We start from the raw sequence: 21874 nt of genomic DNA, 5'->3' as shown, positions 1-21874 counted from the left end.
TCATAACAACAACAGGTGTTTGCAATAAATCCGTCCCTCTCTTACTCATTGATTTACAATATGTGTGATAGTGACAAAACATACGTAAATTTTCTACTATGCTTCTAATAAAACGTGTCTTTCTGAGAATAATAAATTACTAACTACACATAATAAAACTTATATTAAGTGACAGCTGGAGCTGCTCGACTTGTGTCTTACATGAGGGTTACCGAATGCTCCACAACACTGGTGATGGTTGACGTTTTTAGTATGGTGATGACCGTGTGGTTGAACGTTTCCCGCCGGTATGTGTTTCTCTTTTATAGAATCTTTGTTGGCCTGTTTGTGAGCTGTACACGTTTTATGGTGCCCTGGTGCTATTCTTGCTCGGAATCGCCCAACTTTCCCCTGTTTTGTGGGTGGTTCGACGTTTTCCGATATCGTACATATGTGTGTATCTGTGTTCGCATCTTGATACTCTGTGTCTGTTTCTGAAAATCAATAAATATTATCAAGATTAAATTTATATTTAACAAATTTCTGTCAAGCGAAAATCATAATGGAAAAATAGCGATATAATTAGCGAAAATATAATTGCGAGGCGATTTTCCATTTTTAAATGCAGAACATTAAGGCAGATGGTCTAGACAGGTACCTGTTGGTATATATTCACTAAATTCAATAATAATAGCACTGTAAGAAACATGAAACATTCCTTCAACAGGCCATGCGATGCCAAGCGTGGGAAAAACGATGTTATGTCCCTCGTGCTTGTAATCACACCAGTTTACTCACCCTTCAAACTGGAACACCGTAAAATGCTCATAGGCAGTTGAATAAATGATAAAGGTACCTATCTATCGATCCATATATTACATAGTTGTTATTATTATTAAGCAGTACCGAGCTAAATCACTTCCATCCAACGCAAACCAAGTATTATAGAACTAAAAAGCATACGTTCCGTTCAGTAAAACCTCGATTATCCGAACGCTGGCTCGTTGCAGCAGTTCGTTTAACGTTTCGTTTTCAATTAAGAATTGACGATTTAAAAAAATAATATATTCAAATATCATTTGATTACTTAGGTGTTTTATATTACAGCGTTTTATATTTTAAGATGTAAGCTAAATTTTAATAGACTGTACTGTTATATGAAAATGTGTTGTTTTTGTTTGATCTTTTTTATACATTTCAATTATCCGAACACGTCTCGGTTCCAATTAGTTTGGATAATCGAGGTTCTACTGTATTTAGGTACATTCCAAAGTTATTTTAAGCTACCATTAATAAATACTATATATTAATAAGCATATAATTACACATCACCATGGCAAGTAAAATTATTTTCTAATGTAATTTTAAAATAATTAATACGTCACAACACGCATCTATTATTTTTTGTCCACGCATGTATTAGTTGTTCTAGTTTGTCATAGTTTTTACACCTTATCTACAAAATGGCTTAGAGTATCATCAACTGAACTGGTCAGATGGCCCAGCGATGGATGGGGAATACCGCCTTAACTGTCTAATTAACCTTTGATGTGCAGGCGAAAATTCAATATCGACATCATAATAACCAAGCCATCGGACACTACTAGGAAGGTCCACGGTGTAGACGTGCTACTACGTTACCGATATCGTCGGCGGTGTGGCGCGGCGGCGCGGGCGAGGCGCTGCGCGGACGCGCCGGCGCCGACGCGGCTGGCGCCGAGTGTGCAGGCGACATGCGCGCTACGCACTGATGACAAGTATCATACATAAAAGTGCGTGAGCGATAAGCTTATGGCCAATGGCTTCAGGTCCCATTTGAATCCGGTCTTACCTGGTTTGGGATCTATTAACTACACTTTACTATTATTTATGGTGATGTGTTCCAGCGATTTTTGTACTTGTATCCCAATATTTATGAAAATATGTTGTATGTATAATGATATTTAAAAGAGAATTCTAACATAACTTCTTTTCTGATTTCGATGGGCTTCTTTAGACTTCCTTTTATCTTCACAGTAGCGATTAGTATTAATAAGAAATATGAAATAGATTAAAGCGGGTAAGAGATAGAAAACAAGATTAACTTAGATTCTTCTGTTATCCTGTTAGAATCTACATTTTCACATAACCACCGATATCACCATTCTTAGCTTAGATCAATATTATTTTAATTACTTTTATAGGTAAATTTAAATCGTAGCCCTTTAATTAATTAATAAAATAAAATTCCTTTTTTCTTAGTTAGTGTTCCTTTACCATTTAAATGCATTCATACAATTAAATATGAATATATTTACAATAAATTTTAAAGCGATAAATTATGCTTACATAAAAAGTTACAAATTTCAAAATAGAAGAAACTCACCACCGATTCTGTGAAGAAGTTATTATCGCGGTCTTTTGAAACCGGTGCAGTGCCGACTCTGCAAGGGGACGTGGAACTGTAACTTAAGATTTACGACAGTATTGATGAAACCTTTTATCATATCATACTGAAATCAGGACTACACATGAGGCACTGGGGCTAACAAGTTAGGCAGTTTTAATCTTGAATGTGGTAACACCTAAACTGCAGGTACACAATAGATTAACAGTAATAAGTCTATTTAATTATCCGCATGTCTTACATCCAAATGCAACGTCCTCTTTAAACGGAAGGTTGATATTTTTTGAAATATAAAAAAGGAAAGGCAAGGTGAGTAGTACCAGAATGATGAATTTAAGCTGTCAAGAGTCCTCTGTGGCTCTAGAGATTCAGCATCCGTCCATGCTCCTCCCATGCTCGCTGAGTTTGATCTCGACTCTGGGAAAGGTCGAAATTCTTTAAAAACGATATCAAGAATTCTTTTCATGTGCACATAAATTTGAATTATTTCTTAAAAATTGAATTACCGTTATCCTTGTCGGTTCTATTAGGAGAATTTGCAATACTCCGCCTAGCGACATCTTGGAAAGTGACTGGAGAATACATCCGTCTTTCTTCTACAGGAGATGTAACCGTCGGTGCGTTTGGGCTCTTCATAGTTGGTGTTGAGGGTTGGAATGTCACAGCATTACTAGTGTTATTTGCTAAAGAATTAGGACCAGAATTGATAGCATTTGGGAGGCGGAAGTTACTTATAACTTCTTTGTTATTCAGTTGTTGAGCTGAATGTTCAGCGATGCTGTCTCTAGCATCAGCTGCTCTTTCCCATTCTAGTTCCGAGACTGGTTGGATCTGTGACGATATCATTTTTGTAAGAGATGGTCTTGACTCTCGATCTTCTAGCCAATATGTTTTCATTGCACCTGTAAATACATCATTTGTCTAACTGATGCATATTTTATATTATATTTGTTAACAAAATCTTAATACCCAAAAGCTACTATGTCCTATTTTTACCCCTTCGATATAAATTACCTTTTCCTTTGACTTGAATTTCCCCTCGTTCAGTTACTATGTAAGACGGTGATAGCAATTCCTGAGTGGTTTGTGATATGTGAATCCTCATAGCCTCTGACGTAGACTCCATGCGAGATGCCGTATTGACGGAGTCTCCAAACAGGCAGTAGCGGGGCATTTTGAGGCCAACGATACCAGCAACTACCGCTCCAGAGTGAACACCAACCCTTATTGATAAATGAGATCCTAAAACCATTGATAACAATTTATAATGCATGTAATAACCCCGTTTAAAAGATCGATTTAAAAAATGGACCATAAATAGTTAACTCGATATATTATGTATTTGTTATATTTTATATATTGTGTATTTTATTTACCTGTACTAGGATCCTTAAGATCAGTAATCGCTTCCACCATATCAAGGGCCATATCACAGACCTTCTCTGCGTGATTGTCTTCTTTTTCTGGTGCTCCAGATACCACCATGTAAGCGTCACCTATAGTTTCTACCTAAAATGATACAATTATTAACTTTATGTAAGAAATATAAAAAAAAATGTAAGACTACATTCTTATTGCCTTCATATGAGATCGTTAAAGTAATTTTGTAAATACCTTATATACTCGGTTCCTCTCAGTGAGGGTGTCAAATATGGAGTACATAGCGTTGAGCATTGATACCACTTCCATGGGAGTGATGCGGGAACAGATCTCGGTGAACGTTACCACGTCAGAGAACAGTATCGACACACTGTCGAACATCTGTAATGTACAGGAATAATATTATTGTAGACGACTATTACAAGATGTGGCGGTAAATTTTGAGACAACAGGTAGACAGATATAATAATAAAAGTGAATCTCCTTTTTCTGCGATCTTAAACGTTATTTTAATCGAAAAATAATCGTGCCATGCACAATGCACATTGTATACTTTTTGAAATAAAACTAGTTTTTTAACGGATTTAATCGCGTATATTATTTATTTTATTTTAACATCCCGACGTTTCGAGCACTTTGCAGTGTTCGTGGTCACGGGCAGACTGCCCGTGACCACGAACGTTAAAAAACTAGTTTTATTTCAATGTGTAATAATCGCGAAAATCTAAGACAACATTGTATACTTTTACTTTATACTTTACGCGTTCAATTAGATTTGTTTTTTACACGCCTTTCTGGACTATATAATTAAGGTTAATAATTGCTTTATGAAATGCTATGTTGTTATACAATTTTTATAATGAAATAAACTCTGCACTTTTTTATTTATATTTTAATATATAAACTTATATTCGTAGTAATAAAACCAGTTAGTACATAGGGGTCAATTAGGAATTAAAATTTATAACAAATAAACTATAAACCGGTTTATTTAAGCCTGAAACCTAAACTGAGAAAACAACTAGTATTTATTGGACATTAAATCAATTATTTGGCCCAAATTTAGCCTGTATGTATATTTTTATCATAATTATTATACAAATTTTAACCTCGCAAGTGTCAATCGGATTTTCCCCATTACGCAGTCTATCAGCAACCTGCTTCGGTATCATCTGGTAAAGCAGTTCATCTGTTCTTTTCATTTCCTCGTCCAACTTCCGCATGGATTCTTCTAACTTCTTGCTCTTTTGCTGCTCTTGATCCAAGGCTAGTTTAAGCTCGACTGATTGTTGAGTACCAGCTAACATGAGATCTCTAAAAAAGTATTTTTTATTTTGACTAAGTCACGAACTTTACTTACCCGCTATTTTCAATATAATGACAGAGTTATGGATGTTTTAAATCATAGAATATAATTAATTACACCATTTTCATTTGTTTTTTTTTTTAATTTAATTAAGTGAGCTTATAATTTCGAACAAGGTGCAAAAAATGTTCATTTATTTTTTAGCTTTATATAATTTTTTCACTTTAGTCGAAGAAAAAATCGTTGGACCAGGAACGAAAAATCAAATAAAAATTCGTAAATACCAACAAATTCAAAAGTGATTCATGGAAAAACGACATAGTTCATGTACATATAATAATTAGAAGTCCATAACTACCTACTAGATATCTTAAAATCACTTTTTTTGTCGCCTAGTACCTTCGATCAACGTGGTATTGTTGATCGAAGCCTAGTAAGTACAAGATTGGAACAAATGTTGTACTTACTAGGCTTCCTCATTTAACTAAATAGTTAAATAATGCAATATCTAAGCGACCGTAAAAGCTATAAGACACATAACAACGCTGAAAGGATTGTGCAATTCTACAAGCGTCGATATAATGACGTGACTTTTATTTTGAACGAATGAAGTCACCTGCGTTCATTCAATGTTTTTAAAAGCAGTTATTTATTTTTAGACTAAAATCATATCATAAAGTCTATAATTTTTTTTATTACGAATGATATGACTTCGTCGTACCCATTCGATGAATCCGATAAATATTTCGTTAGCGAATTATTGCAAGTATAGCTTCTCTATAATTGTCAGACGTCTCAACGACGAAGGTAAGATTAATATCACGCAATGCATTAAATTGAGAAATTACTGATATTAAATTAAATAGTAAAATTAATTCAAAGTTCGTCGTTTTATTGCCTCTAAAGTAAGCAGCTATAAAGAAGCTCGCACAAAGTAGTGAAACTTGTCATAAAATTCAGAGCGAAGTCAAATATTGTTTAGTTTTAGGATGCTGTAAAATATGGACAGTACCGGAGTCCAGAGAGTTTCGTAAATCATCAATTTGATATTCACTTAGACTTTGTAAGTATAATTGTTTGTCCTTCGCGCGAGAACTTGTAACCAGTAATAATAATTTGATCTAGCAGTAAAAACAAGATTGAATTTATGTTTATTGTGAAAATGATGAATTTATCGCATTGTAGAAACGATATTATGATTACAAGTATTTAAAAAGTGAACAAGACATTCGTAGATAGTGTCGGAATATCGAGCTCCACCAAATAAAAATATAAAACATGGTAAATATCCCGTTTTAAATACTGTTAGTAATAAAAATAGCCATGTTAATTTAAAATCTTATGTCCTGTCTAATTGGTAAGTCCTTTCGACGTGGACCGCTGTGGCCGATTGGTGAGATAGATGTCATCATCATCATATACATATACACGAATAATAATTACCTGCTAAAATCGTGCATGGAGAGATCGTTGATATACAGGCCGGTCGACACCAACGCCGCGAGGTCTGGCATCACTGGCGTCCCGAGGTACATCATCATACGCCAATTGTCCATGTAGATCATTTGACCTAAAGATGTGCAATATGATTAATCAACAGAATCTAGCAAGTATTAACGGACATGTAAAGGAAAACGATTCTATCTACTATCCGTACACCAGAAATATACATTTTACAACATAAAACTATTGAAGTTACACATCATGCATAGATCTTTCTTATTTTATTTATTTAATTAAATATACATTTTAATTTTATGTTCTACTGTATTAAAAACTATGTAATGATTAAAAAACTATGATTTATCCGTACACAGGTTTTCGTTGTCAACACTTATGACATTAAAAATATACAATAACAACAAAATAAAATATAAAAACGGGTTCATAACAAATAAATAATGTTACAATTGGTAAGAGTTAATAATTAGATCTTGATAATTATCTCACAGTCACGATCTCTTCCAGACAACCATACTTAAGATTAATTTGATATAACTAAGAGTTATGTATTACGTGTGTTAAAATACGGCGTTGATTAAAAACGGTAACAATATTTATAAACGAAATTGTACGTATATCACGGTCTATTCAAATTGTCTGAAACACACTATAATTTAAGTAGACAGTTTTCTAAAATACTATATAATAATATCATCTCAAATACCATATAAAATAAAAATATTTTATTTAATAAATAAATAATTTATGATAAACCCATTAACGGAGTCCTAATTACATGTAATTTAGTAATTAATTTAAAGCAATACGTTTAAAATTGTAGAAATTTAATTGCCTAAATCCAACGTAGCAATTTTTCTAGAATTTATTACACTTATGCAAATTTAATAAAAGTTATATCATATAAAATAAAGATTTTTCTAAAACAGCAATGACTTTGATAAAGTGACTCAAATAATCAATATTAAAAGGAAAAGTCTGCAAATGTCTCCGCTAGGCTAAGGTTTCATCTTTATATAAGGAAGGTTCGGAACTTATCTGCCCGCTTGTTTTGTTTTTGGTTTGGTACATTTGGCAGATTTTCATTTGACACATGCCATTTACCTCAATATATTTTTCTTACCACCGAGCACGAGATTATAAATGCAAAATAAGGGTATGAAAAATCAGTAGTGTGTACAATTGCTAAATCTAGCTTTCGAAGAAGCATTAAATAGCGGATACTAAAAGTATCGTGAGTGCTTTGCGCCGCACAGAGTGATAAAGTAGTAGGAATGGCTATATATTACAATGAAATATGCATATAAAATATTATATTATTATAATAGTTTTTATTAGAACAGAAAAGCCGAACTCGACATTAAATTAGTTCGTAAATTAGTACTGTTGAATCGTCGATGTAGCCCGCGGGCGTTGCGTATGACTGTTTTATACAGAGTGTAATAACTTAAAATGTGTGATGAAAACCGAACACGTAAACATTTGAAGAGGACCAGACCAAACATGTCCGGCTAAAACCGTATAAATAGCACTTTACTCTACATCTATTGTTTTTCTTCCAGTGACAATGACAGACACATGAAATTATTTCTTCCTTGGAAGGTTTTTATTTACCGCAGTGGACATTATGAAACACGACTCACACATTAAAACCATACCAATGTTATAAGTAATGAATTTCATAAAATTAATTGGCTAGTAAGAAATAATGCAATAATGAAGAAATCCTTATAACATGTGTATAGCAAACATTAAAAAAAGGTTTTTTTTTTGAAACAAAGGACATATACTTATTAAAAAAAAAAAAAAATCCATGATACGGCAGATATTGTAAACATTTCAAGAATTTAAAGGACCTTAATAGGAACCTATCTAATAAAATAACGAGTAAAAGCATTTTCATTTAAAATGTTTTAATCCTTTTAATTCTTACAGATTAAATCAATTGATGTTATCGTAAAGTTTTTGAAATTTATTTTATAAGTACTACGAATTCAAGAGTACCTACAAATTTGAAATTAGATTGCATTCCATAGACATTAGAGAAACATCGACAAGAGTAATTAAATATTTAGGTATAACATTATACTTTTAAATAAAAAAAATATTAAAGTAGACATTGATCTACGAAGGTGATATTTACAGTGCACATAAATTAAATTATATTATATTAAAATAAATTAGGGTGGAAGTACAGAGTTTCATCGGAAGTAATTTGAAATTTGTCTTAGGAAATAAATAATATAAATTAATCCAGCTGTAAGAAGAGATTTAAAATAAAGTATGTTTAATTTCTATTTAAGTGCATTTCTACCGTGAGATATTCACTATAGACGAACCAAATGTGAGATGTGGAATATCACGTAGAGTACCTTTGAGATGTAAATTTATAACATCGGGTAAACGTCTTCCGTCATACGCATAACGCTTCTTTGGAGTAACTCCTGAAAAGTTTATATTAGAATAATCATAATCTTTGACGATGTTCCAGTCTTAGTACGGCGACGTTTGTATTTAGATATTTTTTTGATCTTACTCATATTCCGTTATACAAATAATACTTATACATGGTTGAATAAAGTAAAAAGTAAATGTAATTAAAAACCCGTGAACTACGGTTACAATTTTCGGGCTCTAACCACCAGTGGTTACAAACCAAGAATCTACTATTAATAATAATAACCTTATTGTTTAACTTAGATAGAAAAAGCGAAACAACAGCTATTAAAAATTATACCTAAGAGGATTATTTTGTCAGTACATTCTGAAAGCTGGGAGTTTATAAATTGGCAACCTGACATTCCTAGTATATGTGAGCACGGCACGTTAAGCATTTAAGTAAAGTATTTGGTGCTGCGGTTATTTCTATATTAACTTACTATATACAATGTCATGTTGTAACTATTTTATTGTAACAATTGTATAAAATGTACATTAAAAATAGCAACTATGGGCTTAATATTGTTAAAAAATTATACTTATCAGACACTGCGTTGCATTTTTATGAAACAGATAAGCGAACGAAGCAACCGTCATACTAGTTGTGGATCTAATCTGTGCTACTGTAACTGTGATGTACAAATTGAAAAAGATGTATATTACAAATTATTTACAGACTATTTAAAGCACAATAATAATTAGGCACGTAAATTTCATTTAGTTTGTAAGTACGCAACGTCTTCTCAAATCCGAGTTATTTCTTTCCGAACTGATAGTTGACTTTTTTACAATTTACGAATGCTAAATAATATATGAATATTTTTTTTTTTTGTCTTTTGAAATGACCTCAACCATAGTGATGTACCTACGCTAGTCGCACAAGGTCGTAAAATATAAGATGTTAATTAATCATATTCAATTAAATTTACAATCCACCTCGATATTTACAAATGGTAAAAACAACAATCAACTATGCTAACAACCATTTACAGGAATACAACCGTAAGCTCAGGGATTATATGATTAGCAGGTTTTCAAAGCGTCGTATAATCCATTGTTCAATTGACAAAATCCGTCCTTATTGAATACATTCAACAGAAAATGTCTGTTTTATATTCAGTAAAATTGAATGAAAAATATTGTGCTATCTGGCGAGGGCTTTTGAGTATTGTTTATTACTGAATAATGGCGGTCTTACAATATTAATAATTAATCATTTACAACATACTCATAATCACACAGAAATAATTTTTTTTCATTAATTCCCAATACATACCTACTAATTATCTGCATTGTCCGGTTACACATATTATAGAAACGGTTCGTTTTTCCTACGGATGGTAGAACTGTCTAAAGGCCGTTATGCAACAATTCTCCAATAATTATGTTTGCTAAATTTTTAAACCGCACGTACGACTTGACGTAAAAACACATAAGAACGAATTTAACAACTCAGATATTCGTTACAAAGATTACATTGTTGATATCTCGTCTAAAAAATGCTCGCCGCTGTCACTTTGAGTAGGGTTTGAGTTTTAAAGGAAATGGTGTTAAAAGATAAGGGACTTAGATGATATTTTCTTCACTTCTTTTTACTGACTTCATACGATTTGGTAATTACTAATTTGGAAAATATTTAAATATTATCCTTGGAGTTTCTGTAGGTACTTAAGGCGTTATTTTAGCATAGAACAGTGTTATTACAAGCTTTGGTTTAAATGTAATTTTTTGATAGATTGTTTAGGTCAAATATTTAGGTCAAGTGGAATCAGTACTATTTCCTCTCATCTTACTTCAGTGAAAATAGTGAACTGATTTTACATCCACTATTGACTCCAGGAAAAGAAACCTCTCAAAGCTCGAAAGCATAGACATATAAATTATTGTTTTAAAATATATTCATTTATTATCCTTCATACACGTTAACAATAATTCATAGTGAAAAATATAAAGTATACTCCGTTTTCCTTTTAAAAAAATATCTCGTTTCAAATTCTATCGTAAAAAGGACATCATAATAAAAAGGGTTGTTCCGTTGCCGTTATTTGAAAGGATATTTTGTTGTTGTATTTTATTTTTTAGGTTGGATACAAATATTTATATTGTACTTCATAATTGTATAAATTGACAAAAAATATTACGAGGAAAACTAATGTTATTAATTTTAGTTTTTATTTTTAACGATAAAAGACGTTTCGACTATATTAAAAATTATTGACCTTTGTAAATATAAATATCTAACCACGAATTTGTCCGCTTGAAATAAGAATTTTAAGTAACACAAATTTCGGATCTTTATATAAATCTTTTGTACGTGTGTATGTTACTGAACTCCTTCTAAACGGTTGGACTGATTTCGATGCCTTTTTTGTGTGATTTTGGGCGAGGGACTCGTCTGAATGAATTAGATCTCGACCCGATAGGTGGGATACTAGAATAGGATTTTATTTAAAAAAAAAAGAAATTTTAAACCAAATTATGATGTCGGAACAGGCAGCTTATATGTTGTAAATCTAAAACGAACCCTAATAAAATAAACCATATTCTAATGAAAACGCCTGTGACAATCACGTTAAGTCGCATTCATTTTAATATTCAATCAAAATTTTTGTTAATGATTTGGATAATATCATTTAATTCATAAATGCCTATTATTATCTGTTACAGTTTGTTGTCAATAAATTGTTTATTGATTTTACCTAATTTTTGACGTTAAGTGAACAGTTGAAAACCAGAGCTGTGTTTCGACTCAGCTGACTTCTTTTGCAATTTAAATTGTCATTAGTAATTTCATTGTTTGTGTGGCCAAGACTTTGTCTCTCTCTTAAAGTGTCATTTTAAGCATAAATTTACCTTTCAAACGTAAGTTTTTGTCAGTAGCGCAATCCGATTCATCGGACAGTCGGATGAGCTCGTTCCGCTTGTCGGGCGCCTTCTCGTGCATCACAGCTTCCACTGTCACCAGCTCGAAGATGTTGTTAGTGCGATTTAAGATCTAATAATAAAGTTAACATTTATATCGTGTGCATGATAGAAAGATGGATAATCTTGTGGTGGAAATTGTCCAGCCATTATTACTTCGGAGTAAATGGTGAATATCTAAATTATTTATTTATTTACGCATAAAGGTTTACAACACAAAATACTTATAGCTAGCATTAGAAAACCATCAGGATTTGTAATAAAATATGTAAATAATCCAAGTGAACCGAGATTTTTAGATATTATGTGGCTCAAAATGCTTAACTATAATAAATAAATAAATAAATAAATAAATAAATAAATAAATAAACTCGAAATTGTCAACCCAGATGATGACAACTATGAGCTTTCTCTGCCATCTTGGAAAAGGCGGTAATTCTTTTTTTGCGATGAGAAAATTTACTTTTATGTCCTACACTTTAGGTCGTATTAATTTTTACCTACCTTTGATAGTTGTTGAGGTATCGAACGAGTAAATAAAAAAAATATATTGTAGGTATTCTCGAAGACTCATTAGGATATAACTAGTTTTTACTTAAGTATTGTTAACAAGATCTTTTAAAAAACACACATAAACTTGTAACGAATTAAATTCATTGCTACCAATGACGTAGTAAATCGTTAATTGATCAGTATGGTATTCTTTCGTTTATGATATCGGTAGGCGGGCGAGCAAATAGGTCACCTGATGGTAAGTTGTCATTACCGCCCATAGACAATGGCGCTGTAAGAAATATTAACTTTTAACCTAACATCACCAACGCGCCACCAACCTCGGGAACTAAGATGTTATGTCCCTTGTGCCTGTAGTTACACTGACTCACTCACCCTTGAAACCGGAACATAACAATACTGAGTACTATTGTTTGGCGGTAGAATATCTGATGAGTGGGTAGTATCTACCCAGACGGACTTGCACAAAGTCCTACCACCAAGTAGGTATAACATTTAGCATTCAAAATTGATTAATTCGAAAACATCAGAATGTAACATTCAAAATGCTTTACTTCCCTGCTTATTAGGAATGAATAAATGTTATATTTAAATCAGTTAAGATTGTCTTAGAGCGGATAATCCAAGTTGTATACTCACTGTTTGAAACTTGAAAGCGATTAGCGGTCGTACAAGATCGAACCAGTTGGTTATTTTTTTACCGACTAAGTCAGGTAAGATGACCATCAGGGAATTACCAATACTCCTCACTACCATGTCCGAACTAGAACGAAAAGAAATAAGTAAGAAAAAAAGTATTTTACAAGATAAATCGCTTTTGGTTTGGTGGAATAATTTACCTATACAACCTTAGAGTATAATTTTTTTTTAACTTAGTATTTAAAATAAAGAGACTATACCTATTATCCAGACTAAAGTTTTAAAAATATCTCATTCAAGTATAAGTACGTCTTTTCATATTTAATTTTAATTAAAAAAAACCATGATGATATTGTTATATTATTTATACCTACGTAGGTATAAATACATATTGGATAATAAATAACTGTAAAACGAATACGCTAGTAATATCAAATATTAATTCTTGAATAAAGCATAATTTAGGGAGTACGGTCGGTACGGTCTACGGATAATAACCACGAAACTCGAATTTTTACTCCGACGAGGGGGAAAAGTTGTGCTCATTCACCAGTAGATTGTTACGGCGGTCTTATTAAACTTGATATTAAGGAAGTCATGTAATGAAATGCCTACTTAAGTAATTGGTTTTTTTAATAATAATATAAGTTATCCCAACAAACTTTTTACACAGTAAGTCGTACGACTTATATATACGTACGTATATAAGTATAATATAAAAGTAAGTACGATATAAATATTAAGTTTTTTAAAACAGTTAACAAATGGTGTCGTTATATAGTGCTTGAATGTATAATTTAAATTCTTACCCAAAAACTATACAAAAAGGAAATATCTCGAACAGCACAGATGCGCTGATCGGCAGATGTTTTTCTTCTCTCGTCATTGCCAATGATGCCAATGTAAAAGCGCGGTTATCAAATGTTAGCTGAAAAGTCACATGCACGGTGTCGAACAAAAGTTCCTCTCGAAGTAACTCTATTCGCATCTCCTTGTGGTAAAAATGACGAGCGACCTAAAAACAGTAGACTTCATGATTTTGGAGTAAATTTATTAAATACTGCCACCTAGTGATAAGTTCTATAACGAAGTGAATTTAAATAGTAAATAATAGTTGGAAGAACGCCATCTAGTGTAAAAATAAATAACTAAATTTTATATCAACCGAGAGTATGCTTTTAAACTTAATTTTCGACTACTTAACATATCGGGGGCGTAGCTCAGATGGTAGAGCGCTCGCTTAGCATGCGAGAGGTACCGGGATCGATACCCGGCGCCTCCAATCCTTTTTTTTATTTCATTGTTTGATATTTTATTTTACCTATATATAAAATTAAGTTCTACGAAGTACACTTTTCTCAGTAATCTTAATGTTACATGTTCTATTTGATAATGGTCGCTGATTAAAGTTACAATTTTAGAAAGAAAATACAATTTATCACTGACACTTTGTAACACATTCATCATATTACTTTGTTTAAAACATTAGTTTCAAATGGTAGTTGTATTTCCATAATGTGATTTTATAACGTCAAATATCAAACGAGATTTATGAAACTCACATAATTTACCTACTAAACTACTATATTAAAAAAATAGGTGTTTGAACGAATAGAAATAATATTCATGTCTTAGGTATTATATTGACAAGAATATCTCAGAGATCTGCTAATATCTCTGAACATTAGATAAGAGACTAATATACTTTCTTATATTAGTTAAAGCAACAAATATTATTTAATAATCTATGACCTTACCTCTCTTATTTGACCCATTGCGTAATAAACAAAACCTCTTCGCTTCGACCTATAATGTAATGTCAAACCTTGACGAGTCTCATTTTCACAGATAAAACTTGGCGCTCTCATTCTTGGGTAACTGAATTTTAGATACTCGTGTAAATTGTCCAGTCCATTCAAAAAATCGCGCATGTGACGGCCCAGGACTGATAAAACTCTGTCGTAGCCGTATTGTGAAACGAAGCCGACGAAGTAAACTCCCATTTGATCCATAAACTCGCGTTCGGTTATGCCCAGTACCTAAAAAACAAAAAAAAATCAAAATTCAAAATAGCGATAGCATTTTCATGTTCTGTTTTTATTGCGTTGAATATTTCATAATATATCAAGAAAATTAATATTAAAATCGTTATCATTTTATTAAAATGATATGGACAATTTCAACATTATTCATACGGGGGGTGTAACTCAGTGGTAGAGTGTCTGCTTCGCATGCTGAAAGTCCTGGGTTCAAATCCCAGCACCTCCAAAGGATATTTTTTTATCTTATCAAACTAAAAAAATAATAATAATATCTATTGTGTATCTGGTATGTGTATAGTATAGTTATATAGGTGTATAGTTGTGGTACTGTAATTTTATACATATTTATATTAAAATTTACAATAAAGAGATAATAAATAACTGTTTATTTTATATAATTTTTTGAATAAGTACATATTATTTAATAGGTGCTTAAAATATTATAATTTAGAAAAACATTTTTTTTTTTTTGGGATATGATGACCTCGCGTTGATATTTTGTTATAATAAGTAGATATAGATGTATGTGAGTAATAATTCTATAAATATGATGTGAGTAGAATTGAAAAAAAGTGGCCCATGAGGGGATCGAACCCGCGACCTTCGCGTTATTAGCACGACGCTCTAACCAACTGAGCTAATGGGCCGATACGGAAAGGAGCGAAATTATAAAACATTCTCATACACATAGTATATTGTTATTTTTAATATATTTTTGAGTAAGATAAAATGTAAAGTTTTGGTTGAATAAACCTACGTTTATTATATATTGTCATCCTATTTAATCAGGTTATAGTATGTTACGCGAGATATTGGCCCCGTCTCTGATCAGGGATATGTTAAAGACCGGAGCCGCTACAGAAAAAGAAACGATCTAACAACACGAATATCCTTCTCGCTATTCAAATCTCTGTCCCGATTGCAGTCACACACTTGGTCCTTGGAGTAATAGTTCAAAAACTTTTAATAAATGTAAAGAAGTAATACCTCTTTAGTGATAAAATATAGGAGAGCTGGTTATTTTTTAGACCAGGATCGCAATTGCGATTTAACGGTGTAGAGTAGTTTGCATTCTTGCTACCATTCCACGCGGTCATGATTTACACAGTAACAATTATTCATTTTCATTTGTATTTACTCATACTATTTATAATATTATTATGCAAATAAAATAATGCAATAATATAATTTTGTTATACTTAGTTATATATTTTTTTTGTATTTCTGGCGTGCATCTAAGGCAGTTGTAAGCAAAATATTCAGATATAAGAGACGGGATACCATCATATCAAACTCAAACTCAAATTCCTTTATTCAATATATAAGTATTACACTTTCTTATTGATGGTCAAATTAAACACTACCACCGGTTCGGAAAAAGAAAACATCCTGACCTGACAAGAACCGGCGAAAGAAACTCAGCGGGACTTTTTTTTTTACGTCAAATTAATTATATACATAATTGTATATGAGTAGAAACAGCCAGGAGGCGATCGTTTCATTCCCAAGGTGTGCTATCAAACATAAACTCACTAATTGAATAGTGTAATTGTGTAGTAAACCTTTCGCACACAAGCGTTCCTTAACATTTTTTTTAAATTTCGCAACAGAAGCATTTTGAACGCTTTCTAGGATCCTGTTGTAGAAGCGTATACATTGCCCCACAAAAGAGTTACTGACTCTATGCAGTCGAGTAACAGGAGTAACAAGATTGTGTTTGTTCCTTGTACCAACGTTATGAGAATCACATTTTCTCATAAAAACATTAATATTTTTCCGTACATACAAAACATTACAGAATATATATTGAGAAGCAACAGTCAATATCTTAATTTCTTTAAATTTATACCTCAAAGATTCCTTGGCTCCTAGGTTATAGATTGCGCGAATAGCCCTCTTCTGCAGCACAAATATAGTATGGATAGCGGCTGCGTTACCCCAAAGCATAATACCGTAGGACATTATACTGTGAAAGTAACTGAAATAAACTAGGCGAACCGTATCAACATCGGTAAATAATCTTATATATTTATTTATAGTATATATATTATTTATGTGATGCTGCCAGAACATAAATTTTGAAATTAATGTTATATCACAACGACACGAATATAAAAAGTATATATTATCTAATTATATAATTCTGTCAGGTTATTCTGTAAGACGAATTTAGTAATTCGCTGCAGAATTAACGTGAAATGTAAGCCATCGTAAGCCGCTTTTCAATATTTTACGAGTGAGATATGAAGTGAATTCTGACGGAATCGCAGTGCAGCTTCGATATTTCAAAGTCCAAGACACATTTTGTTTATGAACATTGACGCAGTTTAAAAGCAAATTTAAAAGCTGCTTTTCTTTGAAATTTTCCTGTTTATAAACATTATATTCTAACGTAAGGTTCTAACTTTTTTTATGATATTTGTAGGTAAACGCGCAAATGGGCCACTTGATGCTAAGCGGTCACCATCGCCCATAGAAATTAGCTGTAATAAATATTAACAATTCTTTACATCGTGTTAGCGACTAGCTCTAGCCTTCAGCCTGGTGTTACGTCATAGGATGTCATAATTAATTATATCACATTATTATATATAATGTTTATAATCTAAACTATTTATTTTACATTATTATGCACTTATAAAATTATTGTTATAATTAGTTGTTTAATAATTTGTTAAACTTTAATTAATACTATTTTATTTGGCACATTATTTAAGACTGGCACAAATAATATACATACTTTTTTTTTAAAACGATAGAGCTGTCATAGCCTTTTTGACACAAATAAAAGCCAGAAATAAAGAGCTACCATAAGGAAAACAATTGGATGATTGTGAGGCATTGTAAAGAAATATAGAGATTGGAGCATCATTGTAAAACATAATTTTATTTAAATTTAAGTGGTCATCTCCATTGACATTGGCATTGGCATAGACATTGGCGCTGTTAGAAATAGTAACCATCCCTTACTTTGCCAATGCGCCACCAACCTTGGGAACTAAGATGATGTCACTTGTGCCTGTAGTTACACTGACTCACTCACTCTTCAAACCAGAACACAATAATACTAAGTGTTGCTGCTTGGCGGCAGAATATCTGATGAGTGGGTGGTACCTACCCAGAGGGGTTTGCATTTATTAGTTTACGCAACGCACGCGTTTAAAGTTCCCAGTTGGCATGTTTTTTTCCGATATCTTCAAAAATCATCAACCGATTTAACCAAAAGTGGTAACCGCTGGTAAAAACTGTTTGAAAGTACGTTCCGTAGATTTTGAGTTTATCGCGTTCAAAGACAGACAGACAGACAGGCAAATGCAAGTGAGGATTATTTTGTACTACGTAGTAATTTAATATGGAAGGCAAATTAATGTAAACTATTTTAGATGTGGGGTGGGAGCGTAATAATTATGTTAATAAAGCAAATATTATGATTTCATATGCTTAATACGATACGCTTAAATTAATTTAGTATTTTAAAATTTGGAATTAAGGATAGAAAAAGAATCATATTATTTAGGGTTCCGTGCCCAAAGGGTAAAACGGGACCACATTACTAAGACTCCGTTGTCCGTCATCGTATGCCATCAGTTTGTATTTCATGAACCGTATCTAATAGTTAGACACTTGATTTTTTTACAGATGATGTATTTTTTTCGCCGCTATAATAATAAATAGTAAAACAGAATATAATAAATATTTAACTGGGCTCCCATACAACACACATGATTTTTTTTGCTGTTTTTAAAGATAATGGTACGGAACCTTTCGTGCGCTAGTCCGACTCACACTTGGGCGGATTTTATATTTACGGCCGCATTTTAATATATAATACCTACTGACATAGAAATTATTTGTCTTATTTTAGTTGTTGTATATACATAACTAAACTACATACGTAGGTATATGTAGAATATCTTTTATACATATGTACATTGTATTGCTTAACAAGAGGTTGTTCGGTGAAATAATAGTTATAAGACTCTGTTGCGTGCTTTATTTCTCAGAATCGCTATTTATTTTTTAATAAAACTTCTATCAAACAGATAGTATTAGTATACTTTCAATGAGTTTTATTTTCCTAGTATCAGAGTTCTTATATTGAAGTCTTCGTAGTTTTATGTCGCTGACTCACAGTTACCTACTAGCCTGTCTGGTCACATAAAAGGTTTAAAAGAATACCTAATGTTGATTAATAAAGAGATAAAAATATGGGGTAATGCGTAAAAAAATTGCATTTGAAGGCATTGGCAATTATTTTTTAACAAATAGCGTCGTTATATATACAATAAATATTTCTTATATACTATAAATATACTTCAATTTTTAATTTAAAGCGTTATTTTGATCAATGGGCCACCTAACCACAAGTTAGCTTTTACCCAATGGCTGGAGAATTGTTGCTGGCTACCCCGCTCTGTGGCGGTATTAGCAATACTTATATAACCCTTTCATATGTCAATTTGACGCCAACGAATCACGCTGTGATCTAATATGTTGAATCTCTTGTACTACACTGACTCACTTAGCATCAAACCGAAATACTGTGGAACAAATTAGTTACTGATACTTAGTTGTGAAATATCTGATGAGTGGACGGTATCTGTCCAGGTGAACCTGTACGAAGTAGTACATTGTAAAAATATATTGTCATATATAAATATTTCGTATATGCGGCACCTACTTAAATTTAAATTAAGAATATCGTTAGGAAACCGTCACATCAAAGTATCGAATCAGTGGAAGATAAATATTATAAAAACGTCCACACCGCCAACCATGAATTTATTAATAGACACCTAATTTCATTGAATGTGAGTGAGTAGTCTGATTTATTTTAATGTTACCTATTCAATATTCCGATAGCTCTATATAATTGATATATATTTTTAATCAATATAGATTCGTGTATGATCCCTTTTTATGTATAACCACTGTTTCCGTTATCGTTATCTTTTTAAGTCATAGTCATTGATACTTATTAAAAAAAAAAAGATATATTGAATAATTGTTGTTATTTTTGGTGTAAACTATGTCAAAGGGAAGTTGAATACTGCCATAGGACAGAAAAATAATATTTGCTGTCCTTCATAACCGTAAGATTATTATTAGTTTAGAAATTGCATTCAACATAACGATACCTTTGCTTAGTGCAATAATCTATATAGATAAAAACGAAATACCACTCACTGATTAAGCAGGATATCTCAGAAACTTTAAAACCTACAAGCTTGAAATTTGGCAGGTAGGTTCCTTATAGGGTGTAGACATCCGATAAGAATGTTACGATGTTACGAAACTCCACCCTTAAGGGGGTAAAACGGGTGTTGGAAGTTTGTGTTTTATAAATTTCGCGCGGCTAAAGACGCAGGTTTAGCTAGTACTTAATAAATATACTTGCCTCTTGTGCCTTCTTCGCGAGTCTTGTGATCAAATTCTCTGGATATACTTGGTGAACCGAAAATGATGGCTGTTCCACTCCCGCTTGGCGTCGTATGTCCTCCCATCGCTCTTCGCCGTAGGTCTGGCGGATGTACTCCGCCATATTTTCCAATAACAGCCCGTACATCGTGTCAGCTGTAAAAGATAATAAATATTTACTTAAATAGGATAATTTTTTAAAAAAATATACAGAATACTTCAACAGCCTGTAAATTTCCCATTTCTGGCTAAGGCTTCCTCTCCCTTTGAGGAGAAGTTTAGTAGCATATTTTCACCACGCTGTTCCAATGCGGGTTGGTGGATTTACATGTGGCAGAATTTGACATATGCAGGTTTCCTCACGATGTTTTCCTTCGCCGACGAACTCATGTATTTATTAAGCATTTTCCATGTAGGTACAATGATAAGTATATTTTAGTTGTTTGAAACAGCCTGGAGGCGATCATTTCATTCCCAAGGTGTGCAGTCAACTAAAAAGTCATTAGTGTTGTAATATCCTTTAGCACACAAACGCTCTTTAACGACTCTTTTGAATTTTATAATTGAATAATTTTGAACGTTTTCTGGGATCCTGTTGTAAAAACGTATACATTGCCCCAAAAAAGAGTTACTAACCCTGTGTAATCGGGTACTTGGAGTAACAAGTTTATTCTTGTTCCTAGTGTTAATAGAATGTACGTCACAATTTCTGGGAAAATCATTTATGTTTTTGCGTACATACATAACATTATCAAAAACAAATTGAGAAGCGACAGTCATTATTTTAATTTCTTTAAATTTACCTCTTAACGAATCTTTTGGGACCAGGTTATAAATTGCACGAATAGCCCTCTTCTGCAGTACAAAAATAGTATTAATGTTGCTGCATTACCCCAGAGTAGGATGCCATACGACATTATACTATGGAAATAACTGAAGTACACAAGGCGTGCCGTATCCACATCAGTCAAAAGTCTAATTTTTTTACCGCATAGGCTGCAGAGCTAAGTCTATTCGCCAATTTATTTATATGGGGGCCCCATTGGAGCTTAGAGTCTATTGTCATACCAAGGAACTCTGTTGATTCTAAAACATCTAATGCTTCCCCGTTTAAACGTACACTCGTTGTGACACATCTTACATTGGGAGTAGTGAATTTAATACATTTAGTCTTTTTACTATTTAACATTAAATTATTAACACTAAACCAATTTACTATTTCAGAGAGAGCATTGTTCACATCGTCATATATTGAAGGACGTCTTTTTATTTTAAAAATTAAAGAAGTATCATCAGCAAACAATACTATCTCGAGTTTATCACCTAGGAGATGTGGCAGGTCATTTATATAAACAAGGAAGAGAAATGGTCCAAGAATTGATCCTTGAG

General features: G+C 32.4%; 1 protein-coding gene and 3 non-coding genes across 4 annotated transcripts; 2 read left to right on the top strand and 2 right to left on the bottom strand.

Moving 5' to 3' along the window:
* Positions 1-159: 159 nt before the first annotated feature.
* On the bottom strand, positions 160-20633 carry LOC125073119 (soluble guanylate cyclase 88E). The gene is made up of 15 exons (XM_047683822.1): positions 20466-20633; positions 14783-15064; positions 13835-14040; positions 13026-13149; positions 11805-11946; positions 6495-6621; positions 4855-5059; positions 3980-4126; positions 3742-3874; positions 3380-3607; positions 2872-3267; positions 2686-2782; positions 2348-2420; positions 1621-1726; positions 160-473 (listed from the first exon to the last, which is right to left on the bottom strand). The coding sequence occupies exons 1-15, from the start codon at positions 20631-20633 to the stop codon at positions 160-162; spliced, it is 2748 nt and encodes a 915-aa protein (XP_047539778.1).
* Trnaa-agc lies at positions 14235-14307 on the top strand. The gene has a single exon. It is a non-coding gene; the product is annotated as a tRNA-Ala (tRNA).
* Trnaa-cgc lies at positions 15222-15293 on the top strand. Its single transcript has one exon. It is a non-coding gene; the product is annotated as a tRNA-Ala (tRNA).
* Positions 15641-15714, bottom strand: Trnai-aau. Its single transcript has one exon. It is a non-coding gene; the product is annotated as a tRNA-Ile (tRNA).
* Positions 20634-21874: the final 1241 nt, after the last annotated feature.

The sequence above is a fragment of the Vanessa atalanta genome, chromosome 23 (genome assembly GCF_905147765.1).
Source record: "Vanessa atalanta chromosome 23, ilVanAtal1.2, whole genome shotgun sequence".
In the NCBI taxonomy this organism is placed as follows: Eukaryota; Metazoa; Arthropoda; class Insecta; order Lepidoptera; family Nymphalidae; genus Vanessa; species Vanessa atalanta.
Note: the sequence above shows the minus strand (reverse complement) of the source record. Positions and strands in the feature narration are given on the sequence as shown.